This window comes from Lagopus leucura, unplaced genomic scaffold (assembly GCF_019238085.1).
Source record: "Lagopus leucura isolate 7727_CA_CO unplaced genomic scaffold, USGS_WTPT01 Super-Scaffold_739, whole genome shotgun sequence".
NCBI lineage: Eukaryota > Metazoa > Chordata > Aves > Galliformes > Phasianidae > Lagopus > Lagopus leucura.
Window position 1 is genome coordinate 6,006,384 of NW_024962255.1, and position 25,028 is coordinate 6,031,411.

Genomic DNA, 25,028 nt, shown 5'->3' on the forward strand with positions numbered 1-25,028 from the left:
CTAATTAGACGGGCAAGCAGGGCTAACGTGTTCCTTTGCTTGTCAATACTGCTCAGAATCCAAATGAGTTTCTCACTACCAGGAACTCAGAGGTTTTATCAGCTTGTCTGAAACCGCCACGTTTGGCTGCTTTTTCTAAATGGCAGTAGAGTGTTTTTCTTTTGTGCATGCCGGAACTGAGCCTGAGCCACGCTGACGTTAAAATAATACTCGGCGTGTACATGCAGAACAGCCCCTAAGGAGGCAGCAGAGGCGGGCATCCCTGCTGAATGCTAATGAAGGTGGGAAAAAATACTTGTATAGCGTTATGATCTGTAATGAGAAGCAGGTGAAAGAAGCAGAGGGTGAGAAAATGGAGTTTAGTCTGTGCTGAAAGGCAAAAGAAAACAGTTATTGAAGGACTTGCAGGGGGAGTGGAAGTCAAATCTGCGCTATTCAGGAAAAAAACACAGTTGTATGCCCCCCTCAAATAACTGAGATGGTTTGCAGTTAATTCTACCTTGAACTAATGTAGAAGGACAGAAAAAAGGAGTCAAAGCTGCTCAGTTCAACCTGGTGATTTAGAATAGTATTGATGCCATTGTGACTAATGTGCAGCTCTGTAAAACCATGCTCCATTTAAAATTTCCAGAAATGCTTATTCAATTTCAAACTTCATGTTAAGCTGCAATTCTGGGAGAAAAACATTACTAATGGAATTACATTTTTTTGAGGAGAGTGCAGGGCCACCTTATTTTGAAGACTTTGTATCTGGTACCGCTCAGTTGATTTATTTTTTTTTAGTAAAATGTAATAAAATCTACAAAATATTTAAATGGGTGATTCATGTCTTGACTCGTACTTCTAAATTGCTGTCTAAAAAAAAAAAAAAAATTTTTTTTTTTTTTTACATGATGCAATCTTTACTGGCTCAGTCTTCCAAATCCACTCGAGTGCAAAGGCAAGCAAAATTCAGCTATAAAGTAGATTATTGGCTATAAAGCTGCTTTACTCTGAGATTCTTACCTTCTTTGGAGGAGCCAGAGAGCAGTATCAGATCTGTCTTTTGTAAAACAAAGCCATCAATTATCTTTCACTATGTACTCTCAGTGCACTTTTAGCAGTAACATATGCCCTGTTCTGACTTCATGCTGGCATCTATTCTGCACACAAAGTCATGTTTTCAGTGAAGATTAAACAAACAAACAAAAAAATTTGGAAAACTGAACCTATAGTATTTGTTCACCACTTGGTGGCATCACTCAGTTGTATGGAAGCTGAGCTGCTTTGCCCATAGACCAGCTTTACTTCTGTACTTGTTATGAAGGGACTTTCATGTTTTATTCTAGATTATTAAAGACTGAAGAGAGCTATTAACATGCTCCCATAAGCTAAATGAAAGCCACAACTTTAGTTCTGGTAACTGTATTTCTTCTTTATGGCATGTTGTTCACCACTTTGAATCTTATTTTTAACTGCGTAAAAGCCAACAGGAGGCTGGTCTAGATAACTCCTCTTCCTGCCCTCCCCTTGTTAACTTCTTGTGGATGGCAGCTAGTGTTTTATCAGGCTGATAGTGACACCAAAAAACGGTGTTGTGCTTTGAAATTGGTTTGGTTTGCTTTTCCAGGGAAATTACTTTAGGCCTCCAATTGCTGCAGTCAGTGTGCATTCTAGGGAAAGGAATTACGCAATTTTGTGAGTAAATACTTCCAATAAAACAAAAGCATTTTTCAGCTGTCATGCCGAAAGTGGGTGATCTTTCCATGTATGTACAAGCCAGCAATAACTGTTTACTGAAAACGCTGAAACACTGAGATAAAAGAGGAAACAAGGCATGACTGATATTTAGAGGTAAAGGACAGTCCTGGTAATGTCAGGGAGCTCTGGTGGCTTATATATGCTGATGGCATTGCCTGGTTAATGCAGAGTAGCTGCTTGCTATTGCTTGAGCCACATCCTAAGGATCTTTTCCAAAGAAATCACATTTGATCTATCAAAATAGGATGGGACAAGGGGGAATGGTTTTAAACTGAGACAGGAGAGGTTTAAGTTAGATATGAGGAGGAAGTTTTTCACACAGACGGTGGTGAGGCACTGGAACAGGTTGCTCAAGGAGGCTGTGGATGCCCCATCCCTGGAGGCATTCAAGGCCAGGCTGGATGTGGCTCTGGGCAGCCTGGTCTGCTGGTTGGCGACCCTGCACATAGCAGGGGGTTGGAACCAGATGATCAACCCAGGCCATTCTGTGATTCTAAGAATGGGCCTGCAACATATCAGTAAAGCATATAGTTGTAGGCAAGCCTTTTTTAAAATATTGCTTCCCCTATTGCCAAAGCAGCACGAGTAAGGTTGTACTGCCAACGTTCCTTTTGGTTCTGTGAGGAACAGCAAGCAGTTCTTGCTTTGGGGGAGTGGGGTGGCTGGGTTGGAAGTTGGAGAAGCAATATGTATATAAACTCTTTTTTCTTCCCCTCATGCTTTCTTTTGTTTACTCTGCTGAATGCTTGAATTTCAATAAAACAGAGCAGCTATCAAATAACACTATTTCTGAATTTTTTTTTGTAAACATGTCTAAATCTCTTGCTTTCCTTTACTGCTTAGATGTGGTTTTTATATATTGCTTTATTGGAGATATTTTGATATGCTGACTACATGTGCACTTAGCATGCACAGGAATGTATACGTGTACTGTTTTTCTTGATCCTTTCCTTATAGCTGCTGGCCTTCTGAAATAATCAGCATTATCTTAGAGAATGTAAGCAGTCATGCATGTCTGAGTTTTTTGATCACTTAGTGATGTGAGCTGGCCTGCTGAGAATTTTTCCTAAAGTTGAAACCTAAGTATTCAGCTATAGGGCTGGATATACCCATGCAATTTATACCCATGCAATTTATAATAGATTGTTGTAAGAGGAAAAAAAAATATATTCTATAGAATATATAAGAGGTAATAATAGGTATATAATATATCTAAGATATATTCTTCAACTGACTTACCATTCTTGTTGCTAAGATTCAGTTGCTATGAAAAACACCTAAATTTCTCATCTTGGATTAAAAAAAAAAATCAGAAACAGGTTAAGTGGTAATTTTTTTTTTCTTCAGTGTGTTATCTAATGGAATTGTTTTAGTTGGTAGTTATTAGGAGAGTAAGTAGCAAAAAAATGGAGGTCTTACAATGAAAATTTCAGTGCTGGTAGATACTATTTCCTCTGTAGTTTCATTGAAGGCATTGAAGACAAAGATATGAGCTTACAAGACTTTGTCAGTGATCTTTTCCCATCTGCACTGGGGTTAGTGGCTGCCTGTTCCTCTCTGTTGGTGTATCGTCCACACACAGATGCTAATGATGATACTATAGGTTCAGTTTCACAAAATACATCTTTTTGCTTCAGTAAGCCCATGCAAGTCCATGATTTTGGACTATGGTGCCTGGTTTTATTGCTGTTGTCAATCCCTTGAGAAGTACATTACATCACATATATTTGCACTAGAGAAAGTTTCAGTGTCTTGTCTGGGGAAGCTTTGGCAGTGTGGCATGTCAGGTTTTGGAGCTGTTCCTGAGATCGTGAGCTCGCAGGAGAAAATGTGCTTGGCTGCTTGGAGATGGAGAGAACCATGTACTGAATTCCTGTAAACTCTTCTCGATCAGCTTTAAGAAAAGAATGCTGAAAGGATGTTTGCTTGATGCTGGGCTCTGACAGCATGGATTTGGAGGGGGCAAAAATAAGAGTTTGTTCTACTTCTGTGTTGAGTATATAGTTCATTTATTTTTAGTATCTGTGTCAAGTTTTTGTGAAGTCTAGCAAGCTTATCTATCTGACCAACATGATTTACATCAGGAACATGATTTACATCAGGATCTTTGATGAGGCTACGTTAGACTTTCCTGTAGCTTCCAATATAATCATGTCGGGAGTGCCTGGGTACTTGTCTCAAATATAGAAGAACAGCTGCTTAAATGAATGAAAGATTTATTTTTCTTAAAATGCTGTATCCAAAGCCCCACGGTCTAATTTGGGCTAATTAGGAGTTTTGGTTGGTTTGGTTAAACCATGAGTAATTTTAAATTTGCTTTCTTGTTTCAAGGTGCATTTTGTTTGGATTGAAGATCTGTAGAAGGTGGTGGAGTGAGAAATGTTCAACTTCACTGCATGTGAAGAGATACAGTAATAAAAGTGCTACTAAAATATTTTTACTTCTGACATTTGTTACATTATTCTCTCTTTTAACAGTTATTCTGTTGTGACAAGTAACTATAGCTTCATGTGGGTTTTTAGAATAAAATCTTAGTTATTTGAAAAGGGGGAGGTATACTGTAAATGTAGAACATACAGAGAAGCAAAAGCCCATAAAAAATGAGAGAAAGAAATAGATTCTTACTGCTGAGTATCCAAAGAAAGAGGAATTGCATAAAATGACATGCATTAAGTGCTAATAATGTAAATTTATTATAAATTGCCTTTCTCAATTAATGAAAGAAGCTGAAGAGTAACCAGACACCATCAAACATAAATTAAGGAAGAACACATTCCTTTGGAAACCCGATTTAGTGAGTCATCAGGTTGAGTGCTTACATGGCTGATTTTGATATTGTCCTCACTTCATCAGTAGTATGAGTTAATCTTTTTTTTGTAGATCAACACATTCAATAGAAGCATCTTTAGTGGTATTAATAAGGTTATTCTATGATTTTGTGTGCCTGATTGAGTGAATTTGCACAAAGGCATTTAAATCTTAAATACCTGTTAAGGCTTGAAGAGAATTAAAATGTAGATAGTTAATAGTCTTGCCTCTTTCCTGTGGGACTGCGTTTGCTGTAGATTTTTTGCTCTGGACTGTAGAAGTTTCTCATGTACTACTTCAGAATCAGTTGGGTTTTTTTGTTTATATATGCATGAAAATGCTTCCCTGTTTAGTGTTGTTATTTTTTTTTTTTTTTTTGTGAAGAAACTGTCATCATCTGTCTTGTTTTAAACACCTGCTGGGAGGGCTGCAGTCTTTTTCCTCCTACTGTCATCCTTTTTATCTCATCTCAGTGCTCCCAGAAAGACCTTTTCCATTTAAGTTAAAAATACCTCCATGAATGAGTTTCCTGCACACTTAACATCTTGATTAAAGATACAGCTTATCGCCTTCCTGATCTGATGTATTTTTATCTCCTGATTCTTCACTATACCAGTGTTTTACTCAAAAATTTAAGTGCATCTGTTTGTTTATAAATTGACTAATGAATCAAATTGGTGATTAAATTTTCCATGCACAAGCAATACAACAGCTAATTATGTGTGACACGTGATATTTTGCTAGCTGGGCTACTTGGTTAGATTTGCAGCAGAATAAATTACATAAATTGATAATAATCCCATGAAATACTAGGATTTAGTATCCCAAAATATACTTTTCCCAGAATTTCATATGTTCCCTTGAATTTGATGCTTTTAATAATAAAATTATTTTTATTCCTTCTGGTTTTCAAAGATAAACTACAAGAAAAATGACTTTTCACATCCAGGGTGGCAGAGACGATAGTACTAAGGGAATGTAAAGTCCTTCATCTCAGCAGGATGGTAGCTTTGAAACTGAATTAAAAACACTTAAGTGCCAACTTTGTTAATCATTTCATGGCAGAGTACTCCACCAAAAATACCAGGTGTTTGCAGCATGACTGGATTTCCATTCCTTTGCTGTGTCCTGTGTCTGATTGATGTTCTCATCTTTTGTTTGAGGATCTTTCTAAGCCAAAAAAAAAAAAAAAAAACCAACAACAAAAAAAACCAAGCAGTAACGTCTCGGTTTTCAAGCAGTGAAATTGTTTAAAACACAAGTAGTTGTTTGGTTAGAATTATACTCCATTTGCTGTGCAGTAATGAGCTCTTAAGGGCTAGTCAAACTGGAAAAGATGAGAATAATTTAAGGAAAAAAAATAAGGGAGTATTTATCTAATGGTGTCCAAAGTGGTCAGGACCTGCTCTAGTGATACACAGAAGTGAAAGATGTCAGGGTGTAGAAGCTGGAAGAGGCAGTGTGAATGTCAGTAGGAGGATGTCTTAGTAGAGCAGAAATCAGTGGCAGCTGGACTGTTGATAACTGTGGAAACAAAGGAAAAGGGGACTGAAAGATAACCATACTGTCATGTCACCAGGAGCAGGATAGCAGTTTCTCTTGAAGCATTTTGATTCCATGCAGAGTGAAAGAGGGATTCAATTACAGGGGGATTTGAGCTAAAACCCTTAATGCAAATACCCTTATAAAGCTGATGCCAAACTTTACAGTTTGTTCATATGTCTTCAGAGATAGGATGGTGATAGAGGAATCAGTGGTAGAACAGTAAAATCTTAAATGTAGTTGTAGCAAATCAGAATTATGGCATTATCTCATATGCCATGAAGAATTTCACATGTTGAAAAAGGCAGTGGGGATAAGATGCAGTATGAAAAATCATAGCTGCTCTTCCAGTCTCACTTGTGATCTTAATGGAATATATTTAGAGTTAGAGATGCACTCAACAAATGAGGAAAAAATTACTATATATCACTATGATATTAGAGTCAAATTAGAGAAATGAGTGTAAAAAATATCAACCCCAAAAATATCAACCCGTTACTTCTGCCAATATCATGACAAAGATAACATCTGACAAAATCTGGAAAAAAGATGCTGACTACAAAGAAGGCAGATGTTAATAAACAAACAACAATCTAGTAGATAAAGAATTCATCCATTCCTCAGTAATAGAAATAGCAATTTGAGACAAAAAATGTCAAGCAGGTGTGAAAAAAGGAGTATCTGAAAGTGGGCTTCAAAAGAACAGGTTAGGAGAGATACTTCACTGAGATGATTAAAAACTATATTAATTAATAATTTAGGAAACAAATCAAGTATTAGCTTGAGAGATTATATACTGTTAGAACATTGACCAATAGTGCCATTAAATAGTTTAATCAACTCAAATGGTTTACATGCAGATTTATTCTTTTAAGTGTAGTGATCATGTTTTCACCAGGTTACCATGTAAATTTCTTACAGCATGGTTTGTGGGATGGTGGTATCCTCTTAAATTGCATCCTGACAGTGATGAAGGCATTCAATACAGGAAACTAATAACTATTGCTATTCATATAGCACTGCAATCTGGAGACAAGTTTGCCAAAACACTGTCTCTTTTATCTGTAGAACTCAAATTAAAAGTCATTATTTCTTTATTTCTTGAAACTTCAGAATATTAACTTCAGGGTAGATAAATATGAAAGTATCTTTGCTAGATGAAAGTGTGGTACATCTCTAGTAATAAAAAAAATGACCAAAAAGTCAGTGCGTTTGGATTCCTCTCTCCCTTATGCTAATAAACTTGTGTGAACCACAGTGCTTCAAACTTCTGTTCAGCTTTAAGGAAATAAAGATGGGATTTGTGCAATTTATGTACAAGATGTTGAAGTCCCATTGAGGTACTTGTGAAATGATAGCCGAGGTACGTAACTATAGATCTACTCAGTCACATGCTGAGTGATGCTGAATGGTTGCTCAGAATCTGTAGTGTCATCCAAAACCCGGGAAGAAAACCTTCTATCTACAGTGTGCTGTTAGAAAGCAGCATTGTTTTATTCCTTGCAATGCATACCAGTGACTTGACAACGAAGTGCACTGAGAGTTCACACTGTATGTTTTATTAAGACATGTATATGCAGTGCATTGGCATACATATCCATTCCTTTCCAAGGACTCATAAATATATGCTAATGTCTCTTTGGGCTTGCTCAGTGCTGTCTGGGGTGGTCAAGTGCCCACCTACTTCCACATTTTTCACTATCAGTTTTATCACTGAGGCCTTTGGAAAACTTCCGCTGCTCATTAGGCCATAGTGTGCAACTTTTTAAAACAGTGTATGTGGAACCTAAAGAAAATGTCCTTGTGCCTTTTGAGGCAAAAGATTAAGGTATTCTATGGTGACACCGGTGCTGCTTGTGAGGCAAAATCATTGAGGCAAAAGATAAAAGTGTTCCATTATGTCCGCAGTGCAAAATTATTGAGGAAAACAAGACTATTCACACACTAAAGTTGAAACAGAAAGTTTTAGAGCTATCACTTAACAATTTCTCTTGCTAATGTAGTAAATTGATTCGCAATCTAATGTAGGAATCCCTATTGCTAAACAAACCTATACCAATAGCTAGTATGAGGTAAAACAAAATTACACATCTTTCCTGTTGCCACAGAATGACACGAGAAGTCAGCAGTTTTCTTCTGAGATCATGTAATCTTTGAACATCCTATTGCTAAGCAATTGCAAGATGTCTTGAGAGTTAATGAGTTAATGAATTAGAGTCCATTATACTTCTGTAGTTGTTGCCCACTGTGCTATTCATGTAGAAAGTAGTTTTCTTCTAAATGTGCTAAGGGCCTATTCTTAGCTTCAGTGAAGACTGTGGAGGTTAAACTTCTTGGAATCCATCGTATTTTTATATAATGCAAGTCTTCTATTGAAGTGATGACATGTTCGGTTTCACATTCTGTAATTTGACTGAAGAAAATGATTCAGAAAATATGAAACCTTTTTTCCTTAGTCATTCCAATTTTTATTGCTGGCAGTACTATCTGAAAACAGAAAGGCAAGAGGAAAAAACACTTACTGTGTAGCATATGCTTTCTGGCAGAAAACAATCAATTGACAAAATATCACAATGTAAAAGCTGATTGGCTAATTCTTCATTTTAACCCATTGGCACAAACTGCAGAACACTGTGACAGTTCCTCAACCAAAGCAGTCTTTGCTGAGATAGTTCAGCTCTGGTCTGTGCCGAGAGAAATGGGGAACCATTTGCTGTGGTCTGTTGTACCACAGGTCTTTTTGCTGCTGGTAAGTGAGCAGCTTTTGATTACTGCCACCTTCAGAATGAAGATCTCTCTTGTAATGCAACTGATGATGGGTTCTATATTCCATGAATAAGTGACTCTCTGAATGCAGTCTCTTGCAAGAAAGGGCTTTATTTCTTCTCTTCTTCTGTGTTGTTTGTGCAAGTAAACTGTTCCTTCCGTAGATCTGTGGGGCTTTGCTTTTCTCACCCTTAGTGCAGCAAAGCTCAGTGGCTGGTGCTCTCCACAGGGGTCCGTAGCTCAGCTCTGCTCTTCTCTCCCTGTGTTCTCACTTCTCTGTTTCTTGTTCCCTCCCCTGCTGTGACTAAATAAATTACCTGTATGACATGTTCAGTTTTCTCTGGCAAGGAGCCTGGGAAATCAAATCTGTTCCCAAACCTGGATCTCCCATTTGGCAAATGTAATGCCTCCCTGTTGCTAAACCAGGTCAGCTCTCAGGAAAAACAAAGTACAAATTCATATAACTATAATTAACTATTTAATTATTTAATATATAATATTATATATTATAATATATTATATTATTTTATATTATATTATAATATATAATATTAAACTAATTAATTATAAGAGTAAATTTAGATAATGCAGCTGACGTGTTTATTGTAAAGATCATCAAGAAAATAATTTTGAAAGCATTTCGTTTTTCTCTGTTGCATTGGAATACATGTTGAACACTCTGTTTATAGAGAAGATGAAATGTTTTTCTCAATTATCTCATATCAATGTGAAATAAATTTGTTTTCTGTCTGCTCTAAGAAGATATTTGGTGAAATGATGCATTGGTTGAATTAGGCACAGTTTTATGTATTCAAATACCATGACTTCATAAAAATCTATATTAATTGATAATTAACAGCTAATTATTATTAATTTTTCATAAACTCTCCCTCTCCCTTGGCTTTTTGACCTCTGAACATGGAGATATAAATGAAAACGTTAGAAAAGGGAGGACAAAAGAATCCTTCCAGTACCCTGTGTTCATTTTCCTATTTGTGCTCAGTCTGTTTCCCCCCGAGAGCTGAATCCCCAGCCCTCTTCAAGGGAGGAACGTGGTGAGAAGCACTGGGCTCCTACATGAAGGCTTGTTGCTGCTGAGAGCTCCTGGGATATGCTGTACCACAGCACTGACAGAGTAGCTGCTGAGCTGTAGCTGAGGGCTGTGGTGAATACCTTTTCCAGCCCCAGCTGAAGTCAGGCTCACCCTGAGGAAAAGCAAGCCGGGTGTGAGTAGGCCCAGGCTGCGGGGCACTGCTGCTGGCATTGCCCATCCTGCCAGGCTGTGCTTTGAGCTTGGTTTTGCTTCATTCTTGGAAGTGAACGGGCTCAAATACCTATATCTGTTTTTCAGTGGCACATGCTTTCCCTGATTTTCCTAAAGGGAACTACAGTGTTACTAATGATTGTTTAGTCATTCCTGAATTGCCTTCCTTCTAATGAGCACTTCTGTTGTTGCTCTGAGAGGCACTCAGTGAATGTTTCTTCGTCAATTTAAAAATGTTTTGAAACTCTATTGTTTAAAACAAATCCTTGAAACAAAAATTACTCTTTGTTATCCAAAGGCCACTCACAGCGCGTGCAGCATAGAGGGGAAAGCAGTGAAGTGAGTTGTGAGGATCTGGAGTTTGGTTCCTGCCTCTGCCCTGCAGTAAGGGCCACATCTCCATTTATATTGGCTTTGGTATGAAGAAATGGCAGCAGTAATGTTATCTGTCCCCAACTTAATCTTATCTGTATAGACTGAAGTCGCCTACTGTAAAGATACAGGATGATCTCTGAAAGGCTTCAGCTGATACTGTAACAGAAATCTCTTCCACTCTGGCTTAATGGCAAGGGCAAAGCCTGTCATGTCCCCTTCCTGGTGTGCAAGTCAGTCAAAGGAATTTCAGAGCCTGCTCTAACACACCTTTATGTTTTGTCTTCTGCAGCCTGCGACCTGATGACCCTGGGGATCTTAGCCTTGGTGACATCCACAGGTTGTGCCTCGGCCAACGCCCTGCAGTCCCTGACAGATGCCATGCACATCCCACATCTCTTTGTGCAGCGCAACACGGGAGGCTCCCCACGCACCGCCTGCCACCTGAACCCCAGCCTGGAGGAGGAGGAGTACACACTGGCTGCCCGGCCGCCCGTCCGCCTCAATGATGTTATGCTGAAATTGGTCACTGAGCTGCGGTGGCAGAAATTCATCGTCTTTTATGACAGTGATTACGGTGAGTGAAACAGAATTTCAGACGCTGCTAAATTTAACTAGGAAAAGGAAATATAAGTGTTGGGGGGATAGAACTTGCTGGGCCCCTCGCTGGTGAAGGGAAAGTGTATTAAGTGACACAGGTCTTTGGTTTGAAGGAAAGATTGCAGTGAAAACTAATTCTCAGACAAGCAGCAAAGTTGCTTAGCAACAGCTACAAAGAAAGCCAAAGTTTGAATTATCTCACACTTCTGAAGTAAAATATTAATAAAGCATTGTCATTGATTGGCAAGGGTCATATAGCTGTGTAGGGAAGTTCAACATGGCCTCTGCCCATTCCCTGAAAACACTTTTTGTCAAAGCAGAGTACTATTCACTTTAAGAATTAATTTTCAAAATAACTATTGCCATATTTTTTTTCACACATGCTTCCTCTTTTCTATGTTTGGAGTAATTTTCACAGCGTTATGTTTCCTGGAATTAACCCAAAAGTTAGAGTTAGCATTTTCACTATGTCTGATGCACCTTCTTCAGCAAAAATTTTACTTTGTGCTGAAACATAGCAAAAAGAAGTCTCTGCACAAGGAAATTTAATACCCTTTGATGGGTGTAAAGAAGCAGTAAGAAAAAATATAAAACTCAGTTTGTGCCAAGCTTTGAGTGAAGAGAAGTATGTGCCTAGTTTTTTATTTTTATTTTACCCTGCTCAACTGGTAGGAACATTGTTCCATATGATTAACTTAGAGTATTTTCAGTACTCTCATCTTAGGACATGGCATCTGTAATGGGGACAATAAATTTTCTATTCAGAGTTTTAAAACCCTGCAAATACTTTGTGTTTACATTGTGATGTGTGTGATTTTTGGTGTGGTGACTTAGTATGAAAAGAATATAAAAAAAAGGAAATTGAGGTTAGATTGCTGTTGGAAAGATAATCTTATGTGCATCTCTGTGTATAGTTTAGATTTTTTACAGTCTTCAGCAATTGCAGTATAGCTCTTATTTGCATTATTGCTATGTAATGGAGCTTTTTCATGGATGAATCAATGAGATATTTATTAATTTGGGCCACTCATGGTTTAAAAACAACAAGAAAAGAAAGCTGCACAAGAGGTTGACTTTTGTCATTAACTGTTTATTCAACAGCCAAATGGAAGGTGATGGTGGTGATTTTAAGTGGGAAATCAGTTGAGGCTCCTACATACTTTTAATTACACACAGTTATTTTAAGCATGAGAAGGTTGCTGTGATAGTTACACAGAGGTAATCAGTTGACTCAAAAATGTAGGAGCCCAGCAAATAAGCTGTTGTTGATCTACTGTCCTATGCAATCTTTGACCAGTGAACACTGGAAACAAAGCCAGCACTGTAAGTACATCCCAGTAGTGATGACCATGTTGCTATATAGCAGAGGATTAAGCTTAAAATCAAAATTATTCTAATGGTAATTTTCAATAAAAAAGGGCTTTTAGAAGGATGCCTTAAGCATCATTTTCATAGTTGCTGTTCTTTTGTCCCTTCTAATCTGTAGCTTTTGCTTTGCAAGCCTGAAAGAAATTAGGCTGCTTTACTCAGAAACCTTCAAAGGGGAAGGCAGTTACATCCCCAAAGAATCCTGGACTTGGTGAAACCACAGATATCCTGTGGTCTACATCCTACAGATGTAGAAACAGCTGTCACCTATTTTCCGTGGTAGCAAACCTGGTTACTGAACTATACTACCTTTTTTTCCAATAATACATCTGTTTCTTTGTTCTTGGCGAGGGGTTAACATCTCAGTTCCAAATCCTGAAGTCTTTAATTCTCGTAATCTGTAAATTCAGATATCAAATTCACAATTCACTTTTTCCACTTATCACAGATAGACTTGTAACCCAAAAAACAAACAATAAAAGGGAATGAAAGACTACCACAGGTAGTATGTTCATATCAGTGGAGAGCATTGTGTATACTGTAGCTGTCCATATATTATTTCCTTTGCTATTCATCATGGATGGGATATCCACTTTATATTAATTTCATCAGAAGGACTTTTTCATAAGATGGAGTTTCAATAAAGAAGCATTTGGCAATTGAGTCTTGCCAGCTCTGGGCAGGCGCTGGTGAGTACTGGATGAATAACTGGACGAATTTCCCAGGAAACTGCATGCTGAGCTCAAGAACAGCACCTGGCTCTCAGGGCATGCCCAGTGCCCTCATTAGTTTGCTTCAGCAGAGCTGTGCTTAAGCATCTTCAGTGGCACTTCCCTGCTCAACAAGCAGGAATCGAATGCTGGCCCTGAAGAGGGAGGTCACTTGAACAACATGTGTTAGTGATTATGGAGAGTTTCCAGCATTGGGCTTTTGTTGTTTAACAAATAGACCTTCTCTACCTGCTCTGTGGGATTCACACTAGTCCTTAGAGTAATGTTTTTAATTTGTCCATCTGCTGATCTCTAAAAAACCAGCCAATCGCTTGGTGTCCTCCTTGTGGAAAGTGTCAGGGTTTCTGAAGATGAAATAACGCTGCACAATTTAAGGAAATCTTATTTTATAGTAATGCCATGTTATGCGAGAGCTGAAAAATATTTACCTCATGAATTACTCATCCCTTAACAGACATGCATTTTGTACTATAATTTTTGCACTGGTAAATAAAAGGAAAATAACAGTCTTAGTGATCAGAATACAGAGTAGTCACTGTATCACTGAAAATATATATTAATATGTTTTTACTTATGATAAAAATTCCTTATTTGACATTTTTGTCACTGGAACAGCAGATAGAAATCTGTATGCATAACATCAGTGAAAGAATGTACTTCTTTCCCGTGCCTGTAATTCTGGTTTTGAATCTATAACAAAAGATGGGAAGATTTCACAGGGAAGATGCAGAAATTTTAAAGAAAAGGATGGTTAAGTGGAGTAGATAGAAGCAGGGTTCAAATTGTGTAATTTCCCCTTACATGAAACAAGCTTTAGATTTTGTCACTTTTTTGGTGAAGAAATGGATAAAAACTAGCTGCTGCTTCTCAAAGACACACTGATCTGGTGAGTGGGAGAAAGGCAGTTTATACATAGCACATGGTTCACCTATATCTGTATAATGAAAAATAAGGGTTCACAGAATAGCAGAGAGATTTCACATAGGTAGTGGATCTTCATGATTCAGTCTGTGTTTTATCACTTCTCTCATTAACAGCTTGTGTGTCATTTCAGAAGAGGCACAGAAATCTACTTCCTGTTGATCACAGTGGGAGCTTTCTGCTGATGAAACTGCTGCTTGATATGAAAATGATGATGAGGGCCTATAGTAACTCTCATAAGCCATAGATAAGACAAGTCTCCTTTCTTGTTGATATGCTGTACAGCTGTTGGAAGTGGAATGAGAGACTGAATCTCTTCTCTGCCACAGCTAATCTTTGCTGTGCTGTCTTGAGAAAGCTCTGAAATGTGAAATGTGAAGAAAAACCATCCCACTGTGACTGAACCTGTGTTTGGAAGGTTTTTAGGCAACAAAATTAAATGGCACATGCTGAAGGGCAAGTAGTTCCAGTAAGAACTCAAATGACTTGGTCTAATTAAATGCATTGTTATTCTAAAGGTTTTTATGAAAATGCTATGCTAAATCATGGTATCAGATCTCAATTTTCTGGGGAAAAGTGAATTGTCAATGACTGTCATACAGTGCACTGTGGAACTGCATCTATCTACCTGTTAAAGACCTTGCAATAGCAGTCAGCTGTGTTGTATTGACCTCAAAAGTTTCAGCTGTGCTTATGGCTTGAATTGCCTTTTTGTCTACAGAAGTATCTTTTGTACTTCTGCATCTATATCACATCAGTGTGTAAAGGCCTGCTGAGAAGTTTAATGTGTTATTTTACTGACCTCCTAAAAGTAGAAACATCAGTAATCACGTTTTCTGACACGAAAATTGGTAGTGTGGCAACTTTCATAAAGAATCTTATCAGGCTCTACAATGAGTATAGGTTAAAAGCAGTGGGTGCTTCCCACGGTAAGACAAGATTGGGTAATAATGAGTTGAAAGTGTGCATCTAGGGTAAATGAAGAGCTGTAGATTCAGAGGGAGGATTTGAGAAGGATCATGAGAGGTAGATGCAAAAATGAAAGCAGCGAGGAATAGGAAGTCGTATTTTTGAAGAGAACGTGAGTAATAGCTTTGTTTTCGCTGGAGTAATCGTAATGTTGGAAACACTTTGTTATGAGGCCTCTGCTTTCCTTCATAAACTTATTACACAACGTAAAACAACATAGTTAATTTTTTATGGCTCCACTTTGTTAATGAAATGATATTAGACTTGTGAAAGGTAGGTGTTCACGTTTTGGTCTCAAGAAGTGACAGTGTTGCCTGGTTAAGAGTAGAATTGTGTAGAAGATACAAAAGAGAAACATTTCAAGAACTTTAGACTGTCAATGAAGCTCTGTTTCTACAGGGAAAGAAAACAAGCCAAAAACCAACCAACCAAAAAAAAAAAAAAAAATCTTAAACCTAGATTTTATTGATTTATCTTATTTTTAATGTCTAAACTTTTTTTTTTTTTTTTTTTTTTTTTTTTTTTTTTTTTTTTTTAAGACTGAAGGTATTTTTCTCGTAATGTTCGTGAATGCCACATTAGCATGAAAGCTTCCTGATTAATTGTGCTACATAGAAAGAGCTTGGTTTTCAGTGTAGTGACTCCCAGAACTTTTTCTTTCCTACAGCAGTTACATTGTAGTTTTATTTCTGAGTCATATCTGTCAAGGGCATTTGATTGGAAGTTACAGGAATTATGCTATCAATAGCTTTACAGCTAGCTATTGATCCCAAGATGGTCTATTGTAAACGTGCTTTTTTGCAGGCCACTACTCTTGCAGTACTTAATCTGCAATGGAAAGCAGTAATGAAAATTGAGAAATGTGTATTTTACGCAATCCCTATCTGTAATGCTGCAAATTGGTTGTGATGTGAGGCACTGGCTTCTTTAATGCAAATACAGGGAAAATGGCACTAAAGTTCTGGACCAGCTGCACCTGTAATGTGCCAGTTCAGCACATCTGATGCTACTGGAAGTAGTACTGTTTTTTTTCTGCATGAGCTGTATGGTTGAGTTCGCATATGTTGTTAAAAACACCATTTTTTTTTGGCTGGTTGGAGCAGGCCAGCTGGAACTCTTGCAGAGAAGCCTGAATTGGCATTGCTGCATTTGAATAGTAAAAAAGAACAGAATTTAAGCAGCCAGCCATGGAGGAACATAACTTCATTATGATGAGTAATGATGTGGGATGGGAGTCCTTGGACACCTCTGCCATTGGTGATGCTGCATAAAGTGAAGAATGGAGGAACAGACTGGACCAAAGCTCCTTTTCATACAAGGAATAAGGTTCTCTAAGCATTTATTACAAACAAGATCTGCACCACCTCGTTGTTCACTTCTAGCAGGGCTGCAGCATGTCTAGGTTCCAGGCAAAACATAAGATCTTCAACTTCTACCTGGATAAAATGAAGGCTTTCCTTGGAAAAAGAGCATGTCTTAGGATATAATGTATAATTGCCATTACTGCTGCAGAGAATGCTAGGAAAGAAAGTATTCAGCCAATATCTCCAATTCCAGTGGGAAGTTTGTGATGCCATGGAGTAAAGAGGAAAAAAAAAAAACCAACAAAACATGACCTTTTGGCTTTTACATTGAATTTGATCTGGAAGCTATTGAAGAAATGACATTGTGTGTTCCCATATTAATCCTTGAATCAGTTTTCTGACTGTAACAGCACTTAAAGTAATTGGCCTTCTTAAATTAAGCATGGATTTTTGTCATTTCTGATGGTATTTTTTATTTAATAATGCATCACAGTATATAACACTGAATGTAATTAAAGCAAGTCAATTTCACTTCAAATTATTACTTATAAATTAATTTTAGTACTTTGATTTTTAAAGCATGTGAGCAGTGTGCTAACAGGGGCAAATAGCAGAAGTAAGGCCCTTCCTCTTTCCTCCCCTGTAATTCCTAGCAGAATACGTAGCAGTGGGGCAGAGGTTGTTTCTCATGAAAGTAATTCACTAAATGCTTTCAGGTTAGTGGTTGATGTTAAATACAAATGATCTTAAAATTATGGCACAGCCTTTACTCTTCAGATTGAAGCAAAGGCATTGTATCAGAATCTACCTGGAAGCTCAGTAGAAACAGGAGCCGTTCAGATCTTTGGACGGTTTAAACTGTTTCAGGTAAATTGTGTTACTTAAATTCAAGGCAAGTTAAGGACATGATTTTAATCCTTCAAATAGTTTCAAAACATGCTTTGCAAAGCAAAGAAACAAGTTCTTTTGCAAAAAAACAAAAAGCATGTGTGGATTAATAACTTCAAAACAGAAGGTTTGCCTTCTTAATTCAAACAGTTATATTTAAAATCATTTTGTACCTCCAAAGACTTCAAAAGTGTATAAGTGGGGGAAGCTCATGTAAAAATAAAGTGAAAGGCTTTATTACAAGCATTTTTCCACTGGTTTTTCAGCATGGTTGTCTGATTAAAGGTAATTATTAGTCTAGTCTAGAGACTCTCACTGTGCATTCTTTACTCTTTTTTTGACCACATATAACTTGTTAACTACTAGTCTCACTGCTCAGCATTGCCCAAACCAGTGACTATTGGTGATTCTTTTTTCTTTCTTTATACTGTGAAAGATGTTTCATAACACAGCACTCAGTCTAAAGAAAATGCTAAGTTCAGCACCCTTAAACTGAAGGGTGCAAATGAATTAATTTTGAACAGAGAGATCTTTGAAAATTGTAGGTGTCATTTGTAGAGGATCCTAACTTCTTGGGGATTCTTTCTCTGCCTGACGGTATTTTGAATCTCTTGACTTTTCAAGCCATGGCATAAGGCTAAACTGTTCGTTCAGGTGTGTGTAAATGACAAGGAGAAATGTAAGGATGATTTGCTGTACTTGAGCAGGGAATCTGAGCAACTAATTCCAGTAGGGAGTCTGTTAAGTTCACATTTGTTCGACAGCAGATGTTCATACATCCATTTAGAAATTGTTCAATAGATGCATAGGCAGAAATGGAATGTTAGAAGGATGGAGTCTGTCCTGGAGGATTTTTGCAGCCCTTCAGGCAATAACACTATTATTCTGAGAAAATATAATCACATTACATCAGTCTGCAGTGAATTTCTGTGGGCAAATTCCCAGCCTCGGTTGTCTTTCATGGAAAGTGTATCTGTGTCTGCAAGTATACTAACATATGTAGGCAGATGTATGGATTTCATGGAAAGTGATAAAGAGTTGTGTTGTGAATATGTAAATACTTATGCAGGAGTTCATATATGGAATCAAGGAAACACTTAGCTTCCTGCCTGACTTCCCCAGTTTCTCACAGCAAGCTTTGCTAGTGCTTCTTAGGGTGCGAATTTTTGACCTTCCTCCTGATTAGGCAAGATTTCTTCTTTGTTTTACCCAATTAGGAGTTGACATGACTTCCTATCACTAACCCATGCTGTCTTTATTGAGACAGAAATTCCATTCCTTCTTCTCATAATTTCCTGTGGTTAGATGTTGAGTTTTATGTGTTTTTCTTGGGTGCACCATTCGTTGATTTCTTCAACACTCTCCTGATAGACCAGGGCTAGCAGTTTAACCAGGGCTAATCCTTTTCTCTTCTGATAAATGATAAGCCAAATGAATGCACTCTGAAGGATTTTTTGTTTCTTTTCTGCTAGTAAATGTTAGTGACTGAGTATGTCAGAGAGCAGATAATGTTGTTAGCCATTGCCTTCATAGAAGTAATTAATCTTGGTGGCTATAATGTACATAAATCCTTGTAGAGGGTAAGTATGGGAGAGAAGGTAATTTTGATGGAGCCCTGAGGGTCAAAATGGTTTTCTGCTTAGTTTGCCTGTCAAAAAATGTGTGCTGTTTCCATGCCTACATAGTATTCATATGCTTGTGATATACTCATATACCTTTAAAATAGACGACAGCATTTGTGTGTGTGTCTATGTGTACTGTCTGTGTGTGGAAGCAGAATTATTAATGCCAGCCTTTTGTTCAAAATTCAAGATCGGGAAAGATCCATGCAATCGAAGAGTTTAAAACCAAAGCCACAATATATCTATTTTTTTCTGAAAAGATGAGTTAGAACAGTAAATTGTCTGCCCTGTAGTGATCTTTATGGAATATGAAATAAGTAGTAACAATCCTATGAATTTAAACAAACTTGAGGGCCATTTCTTTAGTCCACATGGCTAGATTGCAAGATTGTCGTATGTTTTGTAGCTGGAAGCAGGAAAGAAAGATTATTTTCATTAACTGAAAAAAAAAAAACACCAAAGAAGAAAAAAAAAAACAGAAAGAGTCAGGGATGAAGAAAAGAGTAAGTAAATTTTGATTGATTTTTGGGTGCAGTTTGAATGTAAACACAAACAAGCTTCCTTGTCCATTTGTGAAGTTATGAAAAATGCTGGGGAAAAACAGTGTATTCTTGTCAGTGAAACACTCTTTGGATTCAAACTGCACAAGTTTCCATTCTGATGAACCCTCTCGTCAGGAAATTGTCTGAAACTGGGGAGATGCCCTCAGCTGTGTGGATTTCAAAGCGTTTGGAATTACCTGGGCTCATAACAGAACACCAAGTTGTACACTTGGACAATTCTGGAGTCATCTCTGTTATAGGCTTCATTTGTGACTTTGCATTAAACTATCCATGTATTAAAGTACTTTTATCAAAACATTTCAGCAACTGATAGTTTAATGGAACTCCAGTAAAACAAGAGAACTGTGCTTATTCGGCTGTACAAAAGTTGCAGAGCCACAAGGAGTATTGGGCCTATGAGGTTTTGTGACTGTAAAGTAGGCATCTTACTCCCCTCTTACTTCCCTCCATGAAGCTTGTTTTTAATGTCTGCATCAATTCAAGATTTTCTTCTTGCCCAGAGCAGTGCAAAAGTGGCATAGGCTTGCTGTTCCCTCAGTTGTACTGGGCAAACCTTTTGTACAGTCTTCATTTATGTTCTGGTGTACTTAATGCTTAGATCAGTTGCTTTGAGAGTTATTTTAAGAGCTATTTCAATCATTTTAGAAGCAAATGCATCATTAGACTGTGAAGAATTAAATAAAATGTGGAGGAAAAATTGCTTCACAATTTGGGTTATTCGGAGTCAGAGCCCATTAGGAAAGTAATCTGGATCTGTAAGTTCCACTGGAGGGTGATTTAATATTCATCACGTTATTATAGCTTTTGTTTAAATGGAAATAATGCATTATTTTTTGTGTACAAATTGAGTAAAATAGGATTAGTCTCATTACTGAAGAACACTGAGTCCTACAGAGATCCTTTTAATACTGAATGTTTTGTTTTTGTATCTCTCTCTTTGGTAATCAACACTCAAATTATCTGTTTCTAACAAAAACAGATGGAAGAATCACAGAGGGCTTTAAGAAAGAGAAGAAAGTTGAATAAGGATATTCCTAAATTTCACTTTAGGTCTTTGTTAATTTCCAATTAACAAGAGAGCTCTGAATGGAAACACAGCTACTGAAACACCTCTTGGAGCTGTAGTTTAGTTCATCTGTCAGGAAGACACAGGCAGTCAGGAACTACTGATGGTACCCAGTTTCTTGGTGCTGATCTCGTTGGTGAGAGTCAAACTTTTGGCTGGATAAATCCTTCATTTGTTGCATAGCAGACTGGGAGGGAACTCAAGAGGGATAATTCAGCTCTGGTACATATAATGACTGTCAAGAAATGAATTGACAACATGGCTATGATTTGCATCCGACCTGTCTCTGGCCTCAACAGAGTGTTTGCCTGGCAAAATACCTGTGTTGAGTAAGGAAAATAGAGAAAAAACTATGCCATGGGAGGAAATGTTGTGCTTGTAGCAAGAAACTTGGGTATGTTCACTCCCTGAAATACAAAATACCTTCTTTGCATACGGAACTGTAATTCAAAGATCTCTTTTATCCCAGTACAGCTCCCCACTGATTATGAGAGTAATTTTGTTATGATATTATACTGATATTATATTTGCTAACCAAGCCCAGCTCCCTCAGCCTTTCCTCATGGGACAGGTGCTCCAGCCCTCTGAGCATCTTCATTGGACCTCTTCTGGACCTGGTCCATCAGCTCCACATCCTTCTTGTGTTGAAGGGCCTGGTTCCAGGCCTGTGGGCAGTACTCCCAGGGAGGCCTCACAGGGGCAATGTTGAGTGGGACACATATCTCCCTCACTGAGTCTAAAGTACATCAGTTAGCATATGCATATTTTTGTTAGGCTAGGAGCTGATACCATTTTCATGGGCATCCCTGACACGGTATTAGAGTCTATTGCTTCAAAATGCCTCATGAGGATATTTCCACATATGAAGACCTTTCTTAAGGGGGGATTAGAGTTCACAAGTCAATCTGAGTATTTTAGATAGGCTACGAATGCCTCAATTCCATTCCTGTGATTAATCATTTACATCTGGATTTCAAGGTGACTATTTGCTCATTTAAAGTTACGCTGGTATATCAGTTCTTGCATAATTAGAGAATCAAGCACGTGTCCTTTCACTAAAAAAGAAGGTAATAAACTTTTCGTCCTTTATTCTTTATTAAACAACTCAATTCAGATTATTTAATTTATAATTGGATATGCACAAGTAGATCTCAGTCTGAAACCAAAACTTCCTCCTTTCCTTCCTCTCAAATTATAACATTTTGTTATGTTAATTTTTACTACAAGCAAGTTGCTGGCTTGGTGACACATGTCACTGTTAACTTTGTGGTTTTCGATATTACTAGCTTGAGTTAACACTAAAGTTTTTTTTTTTTCAATTCCATCATGTTATTATCCATCAAAATTTTTCTGAAATAACTGTCTGAAGAGGCTCTGGATGTCTTATTTTTCACTGACGTAACTGAAGGTATTCAAGGCTTTGTTATTGCTAATTAGCTTTTTTTTTTTTTTCTTTTTTTTTTTTTAATTGTTGCACAGCAGGTGTTACTAAAACAGATCAATAATGAACAGATTAAATTGTAGTAATCTAACCTGAAAGAATATTGCTGGATACAATAGAGAAACAGATGCAGTATCTGCTTCTAGTCTGCATATGGAGCAGAAAATGATGCACAGAAGGTGCTGAAGAGATGGAGAGAGGTGCCATAAGGGGGGGGTATCATGATGAGCTCTGGCAGGAAGAGGATAGTCTGAGATTCCACCAAGAACTCTTCAGTCCTATGGTGATGTTACTGGTGACATTACATCAACGTGACTTCTTTCCATGACCAATGTGAGGTTACTGAGAGTGCTGTGCTGTCCAAACTCATCCTATGGGGTTCCAACCCTCTCTTGCAACCATGTTTTGTAATTTAAAAAATAAAGAAATAAAGAATTCCCCTTCTAATGGTGGATTTGAGAGAAATGAGACTTGAGTATATCCATCACCGGCTCTCACTCACCCCTATTAATCAGCCTCTCACCCTTACTGCTATAAAGCTGCCCTTGTTGCACCCCTTAATACCATAACAGATCGCTTCCTTAATTAAAGCCTGTCCAAACTTATGTGGCTGCACAAGGTGAGAGAGAATAAAAGATAGAAACGACCATGAAGGCTCCCACAAAAACTGCCAGTTGCTGCATGGTGAAGAGGGAGATTGCTCGTTGGGCACCAGAATTGTCATTAAGTCAAATGTCTGCAGTCTAAACTATTAAACTGTTATTTTTATACTTTCATACAAGGTAAACATAACACAGCTTCCTTAATGCAAAGCAATAGGAAGTATCTTCACTCAGGATTAAAACACAACTGCTCTTCCTTCAGACAACAGGATTTCTATTACACCACAGGCGCCTGATAGGACATCCAGTTAGGTGTTGTTGCTCAGGCTGTGCCAACTTATGAATACACCGTCAGAATTTGACCTTTAATTATTCTTCCACAGCAAGGGAGATTCATAACCCTACTTACAAAAATAAATGGAAGAGAAACAGTTTCTTCCTGTAAAGATTCTGTCTTTTGAAGGACCTGGACTTGCTAGAGAAGAGAAAGCTCTGATAAGACCTCATTGCAGCCTTCCAGTTCTTGAGGGCTTGTAAGCAGAAAGGACGCCAACTTTTTACACGGTGTGATAGTGACAGGACAAGGGGAAATGGCTTTAAACTGAAAAAGGAGAGATTTAGATTAGGTGTTATTAGGTGTTTGGGGATGTTGGTGGCCCTGCATGTGGCAGGGGGTTGGAGATTCATGATCCTTGAGGTCCCTTCCAACCCTGGCCATTCTGTGATTCTGTGATGTTATAAAGAAATATTTCATTCAAAGAGTGGTGAAGCACTGGAATAGGTTACCCAGAGAATCTGTGGGTGCCCCATCCCTGGAGGTGTTCAAGGCCAGGCTGGATGGGGCCCTGGGCAGCCTGGTCTGGTGGGTGGCAACCTTGATGATGGCAGGAGTTTGGAACTGGATGAGCTTTAAGGTCACTTGCAACCTCAGCCGTTCTATCACTCTATGGATTAGAAGGACTGCAAAGACTAAATATAACCTCAAATTGAAACACATATTAATATTTGCCAAAATGGAGCTGTCTACCTATATGTGAGTACTGAATTGGTCAGTTTGTGTTGAATTTTTCTTAGTTCCTGAAAAAAAAAAGTCTGTGAATACATTCTGTATGTGTGAAATTACCTATCAATCTGCATGTGACCTGTATAATTTCAAACTTGTTAACCAATTTAAAACCAATCTGGTATGGCAAAAGCCTCGGCCCTTTTCTATACATTTTACAGAAATAGTTGGTTAGTACAGCAGAGAGCTCAGCAGAGTGCTCTGAATTCCTGCTGTGCAAAAGGTTGCAGCATGAGCTTGACTGCAAGCTATTAGAAAAGAATCAACCCAGCAGCAGCAAGAGCTCAGATAGATCTGAAATCAGGGAATCCCAAAAATAAAGAGTCTTACAGAACTCTCAAGGATACTAAGAACATTAATCAAACATTATTAAACAGGAGGTAACCCAGCCATCAGATGCGCTGCTGGAATCACCGCTGCCATTGCGCAGGAAACAGTTTGTTTCTGATGCTGCATTTTGTGTGTTCATTAACCTTTTGTGTTTCCTTAGCTAATGTCAGGAAGACTCATTATTATAATAAATAGTGGATTAGGAAGGAGTAAGCCATATATAAAATCGTTTTTACAACTTCTGTCTGTAGCAATCACTGTGCTATCTAATGAACTGCAAGACAGAAATAAAGAAATAAGTGATGGTATTCATACTTAATGTAACTTCTGCTTTTCAGTTCATATTTTTCTAATTCCTCTGAAGATGGCCCTTTCTCTTTCTTGGGATGCAATGAAACTTATTCTTCTATTCTCACACTTCTATAGTGAAAGCAGGCAGATTTGGGACCCTTCTGCTGCAAACGGGTTGGCTGGGCCACCTGAGGGAGAGGAAAATCCTTACCAAAGTAATAAAGGTCCGTGAAGCAAGAGAGAATGTTTGAAAAGCTTGAATTCTTTGCAGAAGAGGGGTGCATTTACATTGCAGGGTTTTATTATTAATGTAGAAGAAAGATTATACTTGCTCTCTGGTCAAACAATAGCTAATTGGATCTTTGTTTCTTAATGAGAACGAAAGCTTAAGTGTTAAAACATCAGGAGAACCATCTGGGGATTCTTAATGAGTGTTTAGAAATCAAATAGCGTGGTTGAATTTCCTCTTATTTGTGGTCATTGCTGTTTTTAAAGAATTGCTCCAGCACTGTCTGTAGGGACATTAATTTGTTATGGATTTATTAGAAAACTGGGGTGTAATACCTCTGCTTTTGTGCATAAATGACAGTGATTTTGGAAAAGTGTAGATGATGTGTTCTTGAATATTATTTGTTATCCACCTAACTGTAAAAAAAAATACCTTGGTTGAAATGCTACTATGAGGAATTGATTCGACTATATTCTCTTTAGCAAAACAAGCTAATAAAAATTAACAACTAAATGCTTTTTTGCCTTAATGATTTAAAGACTGGAAAT

General features: G+C 37.8%; 1 protein-coding gene across 2 annotated transcripts in view; it reads left to right on the plus strand.

The window, feature by feature from the left end:
* GRID1 (glutamate ionotropic receptor delta type subunit 1) overlaps positions 1–25,028 on the plus strand; it is a 513,133-nt gene that overhangs the window by 200,659 nt on the left and 287,446 nt on the right. For both annotated transcript variants that reach the window (XM_042863189.1, XM_042863188.1), the window contains exon 3: positions 10,785–11,069. In XM_042863189.1, coding sequence (XP_042719123.1) covers positions 10,785–11,069 — 285 coding nt within the window. The remainder of the gene's footprint in view (positions 1–10,784; positions 11,070–25,028) is intronic.